Here is an 18,745-nt window from a genome sequence, read left to right on the forward strand (position 1 = left end):
GGTAAATTATATGGGTATGTTTAGTAACAGGCATTTCGTATAATTAAAAATACAGAACTTTGCTTTAGAACCATATGTAAACTAAATCAGTCCAGAAATGTACCACTGCCAGTTACACAGTTGCTAACAACTAGTCTCGCTCAACATTTAGGTCTTATAAAGGCCTAAATACATACCACACAAAACAAACAAGCAGAATACAATAATCCAATGAGGGGGATCAGAGGCAAGCTTTATTTCCTCCCAGTGCTGATGGAACTGTGGAGGAATCAGGGATTTACTCTCCCCTGTGATTTCTACTTAAATCAGGGCTCAGATCTGTTTCCCATGTTAACGTTTGAATCTGTTCTCCAAGACTGGCTCAATGACTCTTCCAGGAGAAACTTAGTTTTCAAAGCTTTTTTTTCCTAGTGAAAGGTCATGTAACATTTGCAGAGAAGGTATTTAGAAGTGCTTTCATTTTGAAAGTTGTACCCTTTTCCTCTTGTTTTCTTGATGTGCTCAAGGTTGACACACAAATGTTACACAGGCTTCACTATAATCTTTGATGCTGAGCAGTTATTGCAATCTAAACATAAAAATAGGTATAAATCATTACAACTAAACTAAAGCTTTGTCTCCTCATAATCCTCTACCAAGGTTTATTCATACATGGTACTTGCATACTTTTAAATCAGTTTAAAACCAATTTAGTTAAACTGGTACAAATTCCCACATGGATCCTTCCACAGCACTTTGGACCTGGTTCATAGCAGTTTAGTTTGGTTAAATTTATATAAGGAAAGAAAGTTTAACTGAATTAAGTAAATAATTCAAAAAAACATAGTTAAACCAGTGCAAATCTTTGTATAGGCAAGGCCTGAGTTTCAAAAGGACATGAAAGCATGAACTAAGTATCTTCATCCACTAATAGTTTTTACCTAAAATTTTGAAATATCAATACAAACCTTCAGATGTATCTAGTCTTCACAGCTAGGAAATTTTTGTAAAAGCAACCTGAACACAACCAAGATTCTCCCAAGCAAACAACAAGAACTTTTTTAGCTTAGATTGTATTAAAATACTTGTAAATAATGCTCAGGGGAAAAAAAACCCAGAAAGACTCATGACTAACAGTATTAGCCAAAACAGACCCTTCCCATACTGAAAAAGTAATCTAATCCACAGATTTTGCTTCTATCAAAACTGAGAGAGTTCTCTAAAAGTGGTAAACCTCCGTGCATAAAGAAGCTTTAAATAGCATTGAGGTTTTTGGGGCTAGGCTCAAGGACCTGAGGCCGCTAAGAGCCTCAGTCTCCTTGCAAAGAGGTATGAGTATCAAGCAAAGAAAACTAAAATGCTGACACCAAAAATAAGATTATTTTAAAAGAAGAGACCACTCACGTTGCTTGCTCCCTTGCCTACTCATATGTTAATCTCACTTCCAGCCTGGCTGCTTAGCCTCTGTACTTCATGCAGCACTTTTTAAAAAAATCTAAAATGTATACATACTGAACTATAGATTATTATTTACACTGCACACATTTGTTTTCCACCGGATGCATAACGGTGTGAGTTTAAGAGAATTATTTAATAATACTGGATTGGGAGGTCAAAGTTAAGGTTTTGCACTATAGTACAATTGTTTTTGCTCATGAATATAATGAATGAATTCACTGCATGTTTAGTCATTTGACATGCCTTTAAATGTATATTTGAAACATAATAGTGATAAAAAACTGATACAGACGGTGTCCTTTCCTCCCATATTCTATCAATGCAGAACATCTCTGAATGGCCTCTGCTAGGTTTTCTTGCTATAGGAAGCATAGGCAGAAGGCAGGTGGGCATCTTAGAGATTAAACGATGTGTTGTTCTTTTGTATGATTGCAGAAATTTGGATTGGTCTTGGTTTTAGGAGGCACCAGCTGATCCAGACAGTATCAGCTCATCTTTAGCTACCTCATTGGTTCAGCAACTTGGAGAAGTCTTAAAACTTGCTCTTCTGTTGATACTTTGATTTTATTTTATTCATGCTATTTTCCTATTTATGCTGTTAATGTGCATAAATAAATTCCACAAAGCTCAGGAAACTGACCTTACAAACTAGGCTTATGCCCTATCATTTGGGCAGTAAGGCATTTATTGCAAGATCATAACACTTCACTGTTCAAACAAAGTGGGTTTTACGACCATTCTCCAACTGAATTTTGCTCCTGTCTCTTACCACAGAACAACATTGCCTTTAAGAGAGACTTGCAGCTGGTATTAATGATAGATAGTGTGACATTCATTGTCTACCTATTCAGGTGCTAATGATCCAGGTGCAAAGAAAAGTTGCCAGATGCTCACTGGAAAAAAAATTAAAGCAACTGTCACCTATATAAATGACCTAGAAGAGGGTGTACATAGAGAAGTCTCAAAGTTTGCAGATGATACACAATTACTCTGGGTAGTCAAATCCCAAACTGATGGTGAAGACAGAAAGATCTCATGAAACTAAATGAGCTAGCAAAAAGGTGGCAGATGAACTTTAATGTTGACAAGTGCAAAGTAACACACATGGGGGAAAACATTTTCAAGTATACAAACATATTGCTGGGCTCTGAATTAGCTGCTATGATGCAGGAAAAAAAACCTTGTAGTCATTGTAAACAGTTCTTTAAAAACAATGTCTCAATGTGCAGAGGTGACCAAAATAGCCAATGAAATATTGGGCGTCATTAAGAAAGAAATTGAAAAGGAAATGGAAAAAACATCATTATGTCACAAATCTATGCTATGTCCATGTCTTGACTACTGTCTAGAGTTCTGGACTCCGTCTCTCAGAAAGAATATATTAGGTTAAGGAAAGTTGCACAGAAGGGAACAAAGATTATCAGGGGTATGGAGCAGCTGCTGTACCAGGATTGACTGAAAAGGCTAGGACTCTTCCATCCAGAAGAAGGTTGGGGGTGGGTATGATAGGTTTATAAAATCATGAATAGGGAATTTTTATTCACATCATCACAGAGTACAAGAACCAAGGGGTTTCCTGTTGATTTCAGCAGATACAGGTGTAAAACAAACAAGAGGCAAGGCAATTTTTTTTTTTTTTTTTTTACACAATGCATTCTGAATTTTTGAAACTCACTGCCACAAGAGGTTGTACGGGCAGATAGTATAACCAAGTTCAAAAAAAGGAGTAGAGAAATTAATGAAGGACTAGCCCAGTAAGAGCTATTAAATAGCTATTCCTAAAGCAGTGATGGTAGATTATAGGGGATGGATCACACTAAACATGTACACATAGGGCACTTTTACATGTGGTCTGACGCGGTCTAACAAGAACACAGTGGAGCAGACTTGATCGAGTCTTCTGGAGCATTCAGAACAATCGGAGTGCTCCGTCATGCTGCAGCGTCTCCTGTGTTCAGTTTCCTCAGCTTGTCGAACAAGCTTTAGTTCAAGCACCCCACTGCCATTTTGAAATGCAGGATGCTAAATAAACAAGATGCTGTGGACATTTTAATTAGAGAGGACCCTGAGAGCAGCTCTAATTAAAACGCCCCACGCGTATGTACAGACACCCATACTCTCCTTCTAAATTTCATAGATTTCATAGACATTAGGGCTGGAAGGGACCTCGGAAGATCATTGAGTCCAGCCCCCTGCCCAAAGGGCAGGAAGTCAGCTGGGGTCATAGGATACCAGCAAGATAAGCATCCAATTTGCTCTTGAAGGTGTTCAATGTAGGTGCTTGAACCACCTCCGCTGGCAGACTGTTCCAGACCTTGGGGGCTCGGACAGTAAAGAAATTCTTCCTTATGGCCAGCCTGAAACGGTCTTGCAGGAGTTTGTGACCGTTCAACCCCGTCATCCTTTGGGGCGCTCTGGTGAACAAACGTTCCCCCAGATCCTGGTGGTCACCCCTGATAAACTTATAGGTGGCCATCAGATCACCCCTGAGCCTGCGCTTTTCCAGGCTAAAGAGTCCCGTGGCTCTCAGCCTGTCATCGTAAGATCTGTTTTCCTGACCTCTGATCATGCGCGTGGCTCTTCTCTGGACTCTCTCAAGCTTCTCCACATCCTTTTTGAATTGTGGAGCCCAAAACTGGACGCAGTACTCCAGCTGCGGCCTCACCAAGGCCGAGTATAAGGAGAGAATGACGTCCCAGGATTTGCTTGAGAAGCATCTATGGATGCAAGCCAGCGTTTTGGTCGCTTAAAACATATACTGCTTGCTCCTGTGGTGATAGGATATTAGTTTAATTAGTGGTTTTCACCTATGGCCCACAGGCTGTCTAACAAGTCCATGAAAAATGACTATGATCAATCAAACGTGAATACCCACACCTAAAATTCATAGGGGTCTAATATCTCCAGTCAACATTTTTTAGGGGTCCACAAATGAAAAAAGTTTGAAAACCACTGGGCTAAATGGATCTGACCCAGTATATAACTTCTTATGTAGAATGTAAGCAAAACATTTTGATAACTAGTTTTCCTTTGTGAAATTTGTAAGGAGGTATCAACTGTCAACTTTTTTCAAAAGATAATGAAATCTTTCTGTGTGCTGTGAAATATCACCCTGGTTAAAATTAGTATTTACTCATAAAACAATCAACAATCAAGAGTGTTAGGAGCACTAAATAGTACCTAAACTTTGCCCTTTTCACTTTCCCCTTTTTTAAAAATCAGCAATTCCCCAGACAAGTTATAGATAAGAGAGGCAACCTTTGGGAGCCTTGAGCTATATTTGTACCTCCTTCTTGGCAAAGAAGCAGCCCTCCCCCCATCTCAGTTTGCTTCCCATCTGCGCTGCTCAAATGTGAAAGCAAGTGCCACTGGGGCATATGCCCAGCACCCCTCTAAACCATTTAATATAATTGCTGGGCTTGGGAACAGCAGAACAGGAGTGAGTGGGCCAGATTTGTTTCTCACCTATGGTCCTGGGCTTGGTGGGCAGATGGTTTGCATGTGACAAAGGCTTTTAACTGATTCAAAAGAAAACCAAACTCAGAAAGTGAAAAAGGAATCCTATATTGGTTTATGAGACAAACGAATCCTCAAATGAAAAACCATGGAGATGTAAATGACTAACAAAGCCATTATGTATATGGTCCAATTCACCAAGCTACTTCAGCACATGCCTGACTTTAGTGCACAAATAATTTTGTGGAAGTTAGCAGGGACTTCTTATGTGCCTAAAATGAGGCATATACCAAAATATCTTTCTACAGTGAGGCTTACTTTTAATATTTCTGGAGAAGTTAAGCTTCTGTACCACTTAATTCCTGCAACTATTATCAGTAAACATTTTATATATTGTGCAAATTACATAAGATGACCATGGTACTTGTGTGACTAAATATACTCTGGGTTAAAAGTGCATATCAAAGAGGACTGCATCAAAGCTAGCAAGTGACTTTGCTCAAAAGAGTTTGACCAAGTCAGAAGTGACCGGACATCTAATTAAGGCCGTGTTAAGGGGTAAGGGGAAAAAGGCTAGCCATCCATTTGGCCCTCACTGTTCCATGAATATTTCTATTAGGTGCAGTAGTATTAGCTTTGTGGTTCCTAGATATTCCTGCAATGAGATTTTTGAGAACAACTATATGCAATACATTTTCACTGCACTGAGCATTCCTTCATTGGAATGCTAGGTAATTTTAAGCCAGGTACAAATACTTCTGATCTTATTTAAACTCTCTAGATTTACGCTGTAAAATTCATGTATATGCTAATTGATGGCTATATTTTAGAAAATAACCAAACAGTAAGCACTACAACCCTGTTAAATCATGAAAAATTTATTGTAGTTACATATACATGGAGTTAAAATATTCAGTCAATAGTGTTTTTGAACAAGCATTTCAGTTAAACAAGAACCTGTTAGTGTCAGTAGCTAAGCAGAAATTTAACCTATGGTTAGTGTTTTGTCTTTATTTGGTAACTCATTTCTAGTATGTATATACAGAATTTATTCTTGTTAGAATGCCAAGACATATTGCAACATTTACATTCCTCATATAAAATGATGTGTAATGTACATTTTCAGCTTGGTGCAGATATATAAATATGTACAAAATAAACATTATTGTAGTTAACATACTTAGACCAGGCTTTGTTTAGCAACACATCAAAAGCAGATGCACATAAAAATTAAGTCAAAATGATTTTAGAAACATTTGTGACCATTAATTTGTTTATAAAATAGTACAGATGAAGGCCTATATTTTGAACCTTCTGTGGGCCTCCAAAAGTACTATGTTTAATTAAAAACAAACAAAACCAAAAAGCACAAGATAATCAGATATAAGCTATGATCAGATGGTTCGCTAACATCCATCTTGATCACAAGTGTAAAAAAATACACATTTGTTCAGAGCATAAAATATTGCACAAGAGCAGTTTCTTTTGAAGAAAATATTTCCCATGTTTATGACCTGCAAAATGGTTCTTAAGCATTGAAGAAATTAATATTTGCATTTTCTAAAACAAGGAACATTCAGTAATACTGTTAGAACTGTCATCCATCAACTTCCTCCCAGCCTACTTTATGGCAATGGTATGTCAGTAGTAAAGATTTGGCAAAGATAAAAGGCAGATATTAAAATGTGTATATACATAATGAGCCAGACAAACTCCAGTAGTAATAACCTAAATTCAACAGCCTGGCATTTCTGACCATTTATCCCTTAAAGATATGAAATCTTAAATGCTAGTCACAGTGATGATCATACAGTGGTAGAGTAGGATTCCATTCTTTTCTGGTTCTTTTCCTTGGGAATATTTGTGTCTGCACTTCCAATACCCAGGACACCTTCTTCAGCCTCACTGTCACTGCTGTCTACCACCGTTGCATCCAAAGCCATCTGACCAGTTCTGTGCAATTGAAAGTGGATCCCGCTCCTCTGTATGGAGTTCGTTATAAAATCTTCATCAGAAGAATGAAATGACTCATCATCTCCTGTAAAATGGTTGACAATGTGAATCCCATCAAAAGTGGCTTGGTCTGAGAAGATTCTCTGGCCTTTTAGGCATTTGATCTGTTAAAAAACAGAGTTGATATTTAGTTACAGGTTCAGCAACAGGAATAACAACATGTTTGGGAATAAGTGGTTTTGACATTCTGACACTGAGTTTCTGAAATTGAATTCACATTCAAAACCTAACATCTGAAGTACCAGAAATCACACATACAAAACTTTTGGCTTGTATCTAAACGTTTGGCTTGAGCAGTGTCTTTTGAGGGTCTATTATGGTTTTCTAAACTGCCTTATTCATTCCCTGAGAGTCACTACTTTTATTTTCCTCTCATGTATTACCTCAGGTTGTTTTTCTACTTAGATGAGAAGTGGGTGGGAAAAACAAAAAAGTTTTTCAGAGAAGAATATGGCCAGTGTTTTATGGAAAAGTCAGTAAATGGCATTCACAAGCAATATATTTACTTACATGCACCTTAAAAGATTAAGCAGGTCACTCCCACTACCCAGCTCAACCTCCACTGAACCACAGCAGGAAAGTTTAGAACCTACCTTCTTGCTCCATATAGCAGAGCAGACTGTATTCTCAAAGAGAAATACTTTACAAAACAACAATGATTGTTGAAACAGGTGAACTGTTCTCAATATTTTCATTTCAAATGCGCCACTGGAGTGATAAGCAAACTACTACAAGCACATTATCCATTTCAAAAGTAAAAACGAAACAAAGCCAAGCACGTCCAAATCTTAACTTAGCAAAAACTAATCTTAGCTATCAGAAGATGCTCTTGAGGTCAGTTCTTAGAATTTCATGTAGAACAGCTTAGCCACTGAATACGCAGTGTTTGACAGCTGCAGACAGTACCATGCTAAAAAACTCTGAAGATGCAGAAAGGGAGTAAAATTGCTCTGCAGAAATATCCTGAGGCCTTGTAAACTTAGAACACCCTATAGGGAGATGCATCATGTTCTCCTTTGCAACACAAAGACCTTGAAAATGGTAATAGGACAAAAAAAAATAAAAATCTTGAGATACTTTATAGTAAGAAAAACATGAAATTGTGCTCAACACCCACAAATCCATTTTAGGTTTCAAGGTTCTTGGAATGTTATTTACCTTTGTACATGGGCCCCACACCTAAATCCCAAGGTAAAAGCACCAGCAGAGCTAAGCAGAAGAATCTTTTCTACTTGTTTGCTGGGAGCCAGAGGGGTACTCGTATAAGCCCCACAAGACCTTGCAAAGGGCGGGAATGGGACTGAGCTGAGATTGATGATAATTCCAGTTGCTTGAATATCAAAAGCAAACTGTGTAAAGGGCATCATGCTACATGTCACTCCATAACCTGCAGAAGTAACCATACTGTTGAGGTAGGGCTGTGCTGCACTACCTCAACCTCAGTTTGGAGGCAGGATTTTACCCTTTCAGTCTGTTACTTTTACATAGACTGTGATCGCTTGTAATGAAGGCCCTTGTTTTAGAATGATGTAGCCATGATAGTCCAGGAATTATGCGAGAGGCAAGCATTTTTTGATGGGTGATACGTTTTGTTGGACCAACTGCAGAGCTGGAATCAAGCTTTTGAATTCAAGACATTTTGCATCAGGTCTTCATCATTGCAAAAACAGGCATTCTGCCATATAAGTCATTTTAGCAAGGTATTCCTAACTGTAAATCAGATCAATAAAGTCTTAACTTATTTGTACTAGTGGCAAAATCCCTGAAATGCTATAATATGAACTGTCTAATCACCCACACACCTGTAACTAAGGTATTTCCCAAAACTACAGAGTTTTAATTTTTAAAAGAATCCTTAAAACATTCATTAATGAACACCACCAAAATGGATCACTGCAAACTAAATGCAACCTGACTGCATTCTTGATATATAACAAGCAGCCACATGCTTATTCAGTCTGCATTGGTAGACTATCTGTGCTTTTTTCCAGTTGCCTTATAAGGTTCAAGTTCAAATGCCAGTTTAGGAAAGTCTGGGCAAGAGTCAAGAAGAAAACCTAGATTTTCCAGCTCCATCTTTACCACAAGAGCATTCTTCCATCTGAAGGAAAATGCTGGTCCTTCAGGGGCATCCCAGCTTAAGGAGAGCACTAGTTAGACCCTTTAGTTAGTATGGATGCCATAGCAGTGATCTGCCAGCAACATCCTCCTTTGTGAGGGAGGCCACCATTGGTTAAACCCCAACAGATCTTTCAAGTGTTGTGGTTGGTTTTCCTGCCCATAAAGGAAACTAACACTATTCGTCTTTTTTGATCTCACCTTCTTCCCCTACCCCCAAAGCCTTCCACCATATTTAAATAAGGCCTGATCGTTGCTTAATGAAGCAGTTCTGCAAGGGCTCTGTCCTAATCATGCTTGGGAAATAAGGCAGACCAATATTCTCTGAGAATTACAGGGAAAAAGCTCTTAACAGCTCAGTGCCACTGTGGTTTTGTTAACCCTTTAGGAGAACTGAAAATTTGGGTAAAGTTACAGTCACATAATAAAAATATTTAATCTCCATCATTGTCTGCTGGGGTGGCGCAAGCACTAACATACATGGTTGACAGCCCAGAGGTCACAAGTTTGAAGCCACAGCAGAAGTGCTCATGGCATGGCCCTGTCAGGTAAATCTGTAAATTCTGCCAAATACCTTGAAACAAGAAAAAAAGAAGGAAAAGACTAGATCTTAGAAATATACCCTCTTACCTGATGCTGACTGCCTCTTCAAGACATGCATGAGGGAAAGAGAAATGTAGAGATTTTAGCAAATTCAAAGGTTTTGCATGTTAAATGCAGCAAATGAAGCCCTAACAAGTTTCTAAGACCAACAGTATTTTTAAGAGGCCTCCTTTATATGTATATAAAATGAAGAGGAATAGATGTCTAAGTAGTGCTAGAAAAACCTGCCGAAGACATCAGCCAAAAAAATTAAGACGACGCAATAAAAAGATGATTGTTCAGGAAAAAAACATTAAGATAAATGTATATTCTTACATTACAAATCTAGATATTCTAATATTGGTAAGATTTTTGATAGAGGCTATACCATTAAAGAACATCTGACCTCTAAACAGTATTTTCTGTTTCCTTTAAACATTAAAGTAACTAATTCCTGTATTGAAATTATGGAGGTCTAAAATCGTCAGGAACTGTATGTCAAAAGAGAAATAAAAATGTTTGCTAAGCAAGGTTTGTCTAGAAACATTCAAACTGTTTACTATTAACCAAGCTCTACAGATTAAACTTCAGATCACTGCATGGGTAGTTTTCAGTTGAATAAAGCTGGGTCAGAACAGGAAAAGGAGTATTCATGTAGAACATCAACACTGATTTTAAATAATTTAACCTTAAAACAGGAACAGTCTGAAGCAATCTAAGTCTTTGTTCTTCTGCACCTTGGTAACATTTCCTGGTTATAAAGTCATCATGATTAAAAAGAAAACTGAAACTTCACGCTAACCATATCCAATTAAAGAAAATTATCATTAACATTTTTTTAACTATCTGCCTACATAACCCGATAGAAAGCTGCCATCCTTACATCTTCATGAAGCAAAACTATTAGCCAAAAAATTCTGGGAAGCAATTGAAAATATCAGTAAATTGAGCATAAGAGCTATTAAATTCTGTTTAAACTATGCACAGGTAAAATATTTAATCTGAGAACATAAAACATATTAAAATTTCTTTCCTGAGAACCTGGAGATGGCACCTAATGGAATGTAAATTCCCTTCCTTACTGGATTCACAACACTTGGCATCTACCTAGTGATATTAAATAAAATACAGTTTAAGATGCTCATAACAACTTGGGCAGAGACCGATGGTTCCTCAGTTGTTGAAAGGAAATACTAAAACAGTGCACATTCTTTTTAAAACTCTTGCCTATTTGTTTAATACATTTATTATTTTGGTAAGCATTTGGGTCAGAGGGAATCATGAGCAGCTGGCAAGGAAAATACACTTTTTAATTAAAACTTATTGTTGAAGTTCTCCTCAAAGGCGAGTTATAACACAAACATTTTCATCCTAAGAAACCTTTAACCTTTATCAACTCAGAACATTAATTTTCTCTTCCAGAAGTTTAGGCTAAGGGGTTTCTAGTGTTTCTTTTAAGATGTGAAGGTTACACTTCCACAGCAAGTCATTCACTGCAAAACCATCACAACTTGAATTCTGCTCCAGTAGACAACAGAAGCAAAATCTAATCCTTACAAACATCATTATTAACATTACACTATGTAAAGACTTTCTTGCTCAGAAACTATTTTTAGATACACTTTAACAACATGTATAGGTTTCCTTGCACTTTCCTGGAGACCTGATAAAGACTATATAACAACAGATTGAAATGCAAGCTGTAATTTTCCTAGCTGTTTGCTGAGGGTTGAGCAGGCATAGAGCAAGAAAAACAGTGAAGATCTGACATTTATAATTAAAAAAAAAAAAAAAAAAAAAAAAAAAAAAAAAAAAAGCAGAAAAGACAGACCTTTGTGGGAAACCCCAATATATGGCTGTAAGAAGTACAAAACCATTCTTTACCCAAATAAGAACTTTCCTCCTTCACCCCATTTAACTTTACATGTATTATACCTGCAGCTTTAGTATTTGTTTCCTGGCATATGCATGGGCTCTAGCAATGAGCTGCCTATACCAGTCACTATTTAGAAGCGTTCTGTAGGTTTTTTAGCAGGGCAGATTGCAGTATAGGGTATAAGATTCTAAGTAATCATGTTATTTAATTAAGAGTAGAGTCTCTAAGAATGGTTAATAAAGCAAAGCAGGCAAAAGTGGAAGCTGCAGCTTTGACAATCTGAAACATGGGTATTATAGATTAAAGACACAGGAAATGCCTTGATCAGGCACACAAACATTGTGCAGCAGCACACTCTCAAAACTTCTGTTTTTAAGTTTTGTTTTCTTTGGTTAGCCATGAGTAGTCTAGCATTCACTACTTTTTATAAAAACTAAGATATAAATGACCTGTGGTACGCATTTCAGCATTGAACTGCATTTACTTGTTTTAAACTTTGTTCCCAGAAGGTGATTCAGGCAGTTCTATCTAGTAAAAAAAGAAGTTCTTTGGCTCCACCTGTACTGATATTTCTTTAAATAACATGGCAAAAACACCTGAACATCAGTACAGCTCAACTGTTTGGCTGGTCAGCATAGCCAAAGCCAAGTCATGTCTGAGCCATATTTAAAGCCTAAGGCCCAAGTTGGTGCATTTGAATATTTAATTGGGTCCACCATGCCTGAAATGGGAACACAGCAACATCTACAATGGAGACACATTCGGTGACATGCATTTCTAAAAACAGTTTGAATATTTATTTTAACAGATACAAAGTAAATAGAACTGTTTAAATTAATAACCCCTGCTCTTGTACCAGTGGGAAGTACAGGCAGCTACAGAAGCCATATTTGCCTTCCAGTAAGATAACGTATTCTAGCTTAGGATTTGATAGTACCTCCAAGCACCTTCTACATAAATACCAGTTTGGGAATAGTAATTCCTGGAGTAGGGGGATTGATTTGGTGGATTTTTTTGGACAAAGAATGAAAGGACAGATAGAAAAGTGTTGGTATTGTATTTTCATTATGGGTGAAAGTTCTCGAAGAGAGAGACATTTCCTAATGGTGCTTTCCCATAGGATTTGTCCCATAAGTAGATCCCTTGGAGTGAGTTTTTCCCCAATGCTCTCATTTTACACTAAATTTTATAATCGGCATTGGCTCAGCAGTTCACAGACTGAATTTCAGTTTTCAGTCTAGCAGAGGCTTGATCCAATAATTAGTTTTGACACTTAAACACAAGCTCAAACAGGCAACAGAAGCTGTCCAGAACCCAGTACAACACCCGAACATGGACTAGATGCTATCAGAGCCCAAACCATGGAGACAGTAGATGGCTGTGTTTGTATTATATAGTACCCATGCATCATTCCCAATTTCATATCAACATGACTAGCTTTCTTTAAAAAAATTGCCAAGATTTTCTGGATTTGATAATATTAGTTTAGCTGTAAACAGTGGGAGTGAAAAGGGCAACAGCGATAATGCAACTACAACATGGATGAATTGTGAAGATAAAGAATTAACATCTTAGAATCCATGATTGTCAATATGATAACCATTGCTAACTGCTAAAGGATGAGATCTAAGAACACTTCTCTTTTCTAAACTGTTAACAGTTTGAAACTCATGTAAAATGGGTAATGTGCTGGCATACATATACATACATGTATATATACACACTAATCCAAAATGAACTTTGATGACCGTATCACTAGACAGAGTTCAAACCATAGCAATGTGTCATAAATGAGCAGCAAAACAGTAACAATAAGTTTCCAAGACTGAGTCATTTCAGGCTTATTTTTATAGCACATATTTAGCCCATCTGGCCTTTGCATTTTATATTCTCAGATTCTGTAAGACAGATTCAGTCTCAGTAACAGTGTTTTACAGTGGCTCTAAAAATGCTAGCAAATGTAAATTAAAATTATGCCAAATATATGTAGATGTTATATATTATGAGCTCATCCCCAGTTGTCCAGTTCTGCATTTCAGATTGCTCTGCATTTGGTTTTACATTTCTGAATAGGAGGTTTGGGTTTCTTTTTATTTTGTAGAAAGTGGTTTTACAGCTTTATCAGTTAAAGGGCTGAAGAGCCAAAAGGAAACAAGATGCTAAATGTATGTTGCATATCAGCTTTACCAAAGACTAGGCTGCTGTATTGTAAACGTGACAAAGATTAAAAGTAGTGACAAATGTTCAGACCAGAAGGTTTCCAGTGAATCAGAACAGGAAACCAATAAAGCGATCAATGGGAGGTCATGACTTCTTGATCACTGCAGTATATATAAATGGTTGAAAACTTTGTTTTTGATCTACTGCCATGTAATCGCATTAAACTTTAAAATCCTATAGCAAATTTGTGATTGAGGAAAATACCTTAATAAGAAGCTGAAACAGTTTACAAAAGAAACATGTATTAGAAAATTACAAACGAGATCAATCTAGGAACAATTTTTAAGATCTGATTAATTCATTTGGATAAAATAAAACATTATTTTAAAAAATGTTTTAAAAACTGACCTAGCCTTGGGAAGGTGCTATAAATACCTAGTTGGTAGGCAGAAGGAAAGTTCCCAGAAACTCTTCATACTAGAGGTTCTAATGAAAGTGTTTATTTGGAGTGAGGAAATGGCAACAAATGTATTTTAAAACAGCATTATGATCACACTGAAAGCACTGCAATTGTCCAGGAATTGTCTTCAGGGAGCTACCTCAACACCTCCCTTTTTTTCTCCCCAGAGTAGGTACCTATAAATAAAAAAAATGACTGAAACCTCAAGCATTAATCAGAGGGTACTGGTTAGTACAGAGACTGAAAATGTACCTGTTATAGGCAATGGATGCTGTAGTTACAGGAAGCGATCACTTCACTTTTTTTACTGTGTCCTTTTAAAACAAGAGTTGGCACAGCATTTTTAAGTGGAGTGGGAAACAGTTTTTTTTGCTTCCTATCCCAGGAAAGAATTATGTCCGTCATGATTGCACCAGTATAACCAGGGCCAGTTGAAGGATTTTAGGAGACAATGAGAGGAACTGTCAATCTTCCTTCAAGTGTATTATCAGCTGGTCTGCAGTCTCCTCCTCCCCCCCCAGCTCACTGCTGAAGTAGAGCCCAGCTGGGAAGCTGTGCACAGCTGTTAATATCTGAAATATGCTTTGCAAAGTACAACTGCTCAATTTAGCTAACGGTACTAAGTTTCCAGTCACTGGGAAGCTGTGGTGAATTTTCAATCCCTAATTACCACCTCAACCCCTGAGAGAGTGGAAAACACTTTAAACATCACATATACACAGACGGAAGAAGTCCTATGGAAAGATTAGGCAATTTGACAAAAAGCCCTGAGAAGGGCTACACTTAACAGAGGATTCAAATCGTACTCAGTTTACAATACCATATTGCTTCAGTGCTGTTGAGTTGCTCCTACCTGTGGACAAAGCTCACACTTGTTACTCATAGGGGATAACAACTGTAAGCAGCAAATTAGAAAAGATTTTACAGGCCTTCAGAGAAGCAACAGCTCAAGTCAAACTGCTCCCCACCTGAACCACTGGGCCTCCTGCAAAAATCAAATGACTGGGGGCCATGGTTTCTAGGGCTGTGTGAAGCTTTGGTCCCCGATTCAATTCGGCAGAGATTAGGCCTGATTCGGTGGCCAAATCTCCAAATCCGAATTGAATCAGAGGACCCTTTTATCTCTCCAAATCAAACTGGAACCCTCCAAAATCGATTCGGAAGATTCTGAAGGATTTGACAATTCAGACATAGACATAGCTTTTAACGTTTTTTCTCTAGGTACCAGGCGGCTCTAGCTATTAGGTGGCTCTGTGGCGCAATGGATAGTGCATTGGATTTCTAGAGTGTGAAAGGATTCAAAGGTTCTGCGTTTAAGTCCCAGCGTTAAGTCCAGGTTTAAGTCTTCTTATTCAGCCGAACTGAATCTTGGACAGTGATGCGAATCAACTAATCGAATACTGTCCCCGATTCTGGCCGAATCTGAATCCAAATTGAATAGAGCCCATTTTGTACACCCCTAATTGTTTCTATGGACAAAAGTTTCATCTGGCATTTCTGCAGGACTAGAAGACATGATCTGTGGTATTCAAAAAGGCATTAACTAATTTTAAGCTAATTAACAATTCACAGATTGTAGTGGTTTATATCCTGTTAAGATTTGAAGGCCCTTTTTGCATTTGTTATCGGAAAGAAAGCCGTGTTCTTTGCATTTATCCATCTCAGTTCTATATACAAGGAGACAAGGCAGGAAAGCTATTGACTCAAATCCCAGGTAAGCTTAGGCCTCAATATCCTTACTACACAGATGGTATTCTTCACTATTTCCATCATACTGAGAAGATGAAGGAAGTGAGCCCTACCATAACCGCCGCTCATTCTTCAGCAGTGAAGCCAGTGATGGAATACGAGCAGCAGTTCAGAAGGAGAGATTTGAAATCTGTATGTTTTGCCTTTCAGCTACAGGGAGGGGAACTGCAGGTCAGCTTACAGCTTTATTAAATCACTATTTGGAGCCTTCAAGAATCTTTAAGGACACCAGTCCAAAAAAGGAGCAGCAAAGAGTTCATTCTTGATGTGTAATAAATCAAAAAAGTTACTTCTGTATTTATAAAGCAGCTAATAAAGCAATACAAGGCAAATTCTTTCCTCCTTCTAAATGCAAGTATAAAAATTTCACTCAAATTGGCTATGGATAAGGCTGCTTAGATTCTCAATTGAAGGACACTTTAAAACTTCAGTATTTGTACTGTGCATAACAAAAAACCTAAACTTGCAGACTGTTAGCCTGAGTAAAACAGAGCAAACTCAAACTATAGTATAATTTAAATTTGACAACGTGTGTTAAGAACATTTAACTAATACTGTAAATAAAATGCCACTGGCTGTGCACATACAAAAATATGTAATGAAAACTTTCCATTAGGCTCTGTCTGACAGTAAGATTAAGTAGTAACAGTGGAGCAGCTTCTGGAAGCACACCCTGCTACTGTCTATACCTTCCTGTTTAAATGGCTAAAAAGATTTTGGTATTGCTAGTTGTTAAAAGATGTACAAGAAACATTAAAAAAAAGACTACTTATGAAAAGCAACATTTTCCAAGAATGAGAGTTACAAAGAAGTGAAACTCACTTGTTAGCTACAGCATCCATATATCTAATTCATTTTACTGGAGTTGTACACAGAACATACAGCTTTAGAAAAGTAATGAGAAACTCATGTTAAAATGAACAAGATCATTTTTGAAGCACTGTGCAAGCCAAAAAAGGGTTTATCCTATTCTAGTGCATTCAGTCAGAATTCCTTAAGGTGCTTATTTACTCATTCAATAGACAGGTTTTTGACAAATTGGTCAGTATTTACCCCATTTGATTTTTTTGGTTCTGAATTACATAGGCAGTGCTGCAGCTCCTTTTCTGTGTGTCCATATCATACCTTCTATTACCGGGAAAAAAATGCTGTATGCAGAAGAATTTAGATGCTGACTTGCCAAGACAGTCTGAATAATGTATGGGTACAATAAGGACTGGTTCACTCCCTTTCCAGACAACTAAATTCTGCAGCTTTGCAGCTGTGGATTGCACCTTCATTTCACTTAAAAATGGGCCTTTCTAAAGACAGCCAACATTTTCATTTGATTTACTATTAAATGCAACTGGACATTACTGACAGTGAATTATTAGTAATATTAGAAATAATATAAAAAGGAAACTGACACTATCAGTCTTTTTTGATCTCACTCTCCCCCCCTGCGCCCAAAGCCTTCTACCACATTGAAATAAGGCCTGATAGTTGCTTAATGATACCAAGTAAATTCTCACCTTATCTGTGAGAGGTAGCTAGATATGTTAGCCTGAAGTCAGGCAGAAGGCAGGGTAGAGATGCACTTACAAACTAACTAAATCAGAAAGCTGGTGCATCTCTGAATTGTTAGTCTATAAGAGGGGTCAGCAACGTTTTTGTGCCGAGTGCCAAAAACCCCTGCAACCTGGACTCGGAAGATGTTGGTGTGCCAAGGCAAATAGCAGGGAAACCATGAGGGGCCCAATCTTTGTTGTGGCAGCATAGTCCTGCCATGCTCCTTGAGGTACACATGCAGCTACTGCTGGCCATGGAGCTGGGCCAGGGCTCCGGACACTGGTGCTCCAGTTGTAGCCTCCTTGCAGTATCTGGCTCAGGTTCCAGACACTTGCTGCCTGCCATGGAGCATGGGCTGCTTGTAGCAGGGCTTGCAACCTCCCTGCCACCTGCTGCAAGCACCCTGGGCTCTATGGCCAGTGGCAGCTGCCTGAGCCTAGGCTGATTGTAGTGTGCTAAGGAAAATGGCCTTACATGCCATGCTCTAGCACACATGCCAGGGGTTGCCCACCACTGGTCTATAAGGTGCATCTCTACTCTACCTTTCATCTCCTGCGTGTGTCATTTTCACTGAGGTAAATAGGATTTCAATATGGTATTTCAGGCGATCTGCAAACTCAGGATGACAATATCACATACATTTACACTGCTCATAATCCTTCATCCAGAAAGAACAAAAAAACCTTTTCTGTAAAGAAAACCTAGGCTCTAGAGCACAGATTGACAACTTACTGCCTATGGACTGGATGTGGTCAGGGGAGTGCTTGGATTTAGCTTGCAGTGGCATGGGAGGAGGTGGTCGAAATCAGCTGCACACAGCTCAGTCAGGTACATCCTCTCCTCTCCACCCACAAAGTAATATTGTCAGTTAGTGAAATCAAGTATTTTAAGGAAGGCAATTTTATTAGGGGTAGAAAGCGAAGTTAGAATTAATGACATGCTTTTACATTTTTTTTTTTTAGTTACAATGAGGTGTTAAGCACCATAGCCATCTTTCACCCTTGTAACTATCTTTATTAATATCTAATCTGTGTAACATCAAAGACACATCAAAATACAGGATACAATCACCAAAGAATAAACTTTTTAAATGTGTAAAGTATATTTAACTATGCTGGGTAGACAAAACTGCTACATTAGATTGGATGCTTGCAAACCACATGACCTCACGAATGCTATCTTATCACATCACAGGTTCCTCAGACTGACCACAACCACTTAAATCAGACTACCAGCATAAAGGCTCTGCATCTTTGACACGTACTAGTAAAGGAACTACGTTTTTAGCTGTCCAGTAGCTTTGCAAGAGCTTTGCTTGTGGGGAGGGCAAATCTGATGGTCTCTTG

The 18,745-nt window shown here is 38.0% G+C and overlaps 1 protein-coding gene across 3 annotated transcripts in view; it reads right to left on the reverse strand.

The window, feature by feature from the left end:
• Positions 1–5,749: 5,749 nt before the first annotated feature.
• The window catches only part of EVI5 (ecotropic viral integration site 5), a 157,318-nt gene continuing 144,322 nt past the window's right edge, over positions 5,750–18,745 (reverse strand). For all 3 annotated transcript variants that reach the window (XM_090047684.1, XM_090047683.1, XM_090047685.1), the window contains one exon: positions 5,750–7,010. In XM_090047684.1, coding sequence (XP_089903810.1) covers positions 6,699–7,010 — 312 coding nt within the window. In that variant the 3' untranslated portion in view covers positions 5,750–6,698. The remainder of the gene's footprint in view (positions 7,011–18,745) is intronic.

The sequence above is a fragment of the Crocodylus siamensis genome, chromosome 5 (genome assembly GCF_052110815.1).
Source record: "Crocodylus siamensis isolate JL-2025a chromosome 5, ASM5211081v1, whole genome shotgun sequence".
NCBI lineage: Eukaryota > Metazoa > Chordata > Crocodylia > Crocodylidae > Crocodylus > Crocodylus siamensis.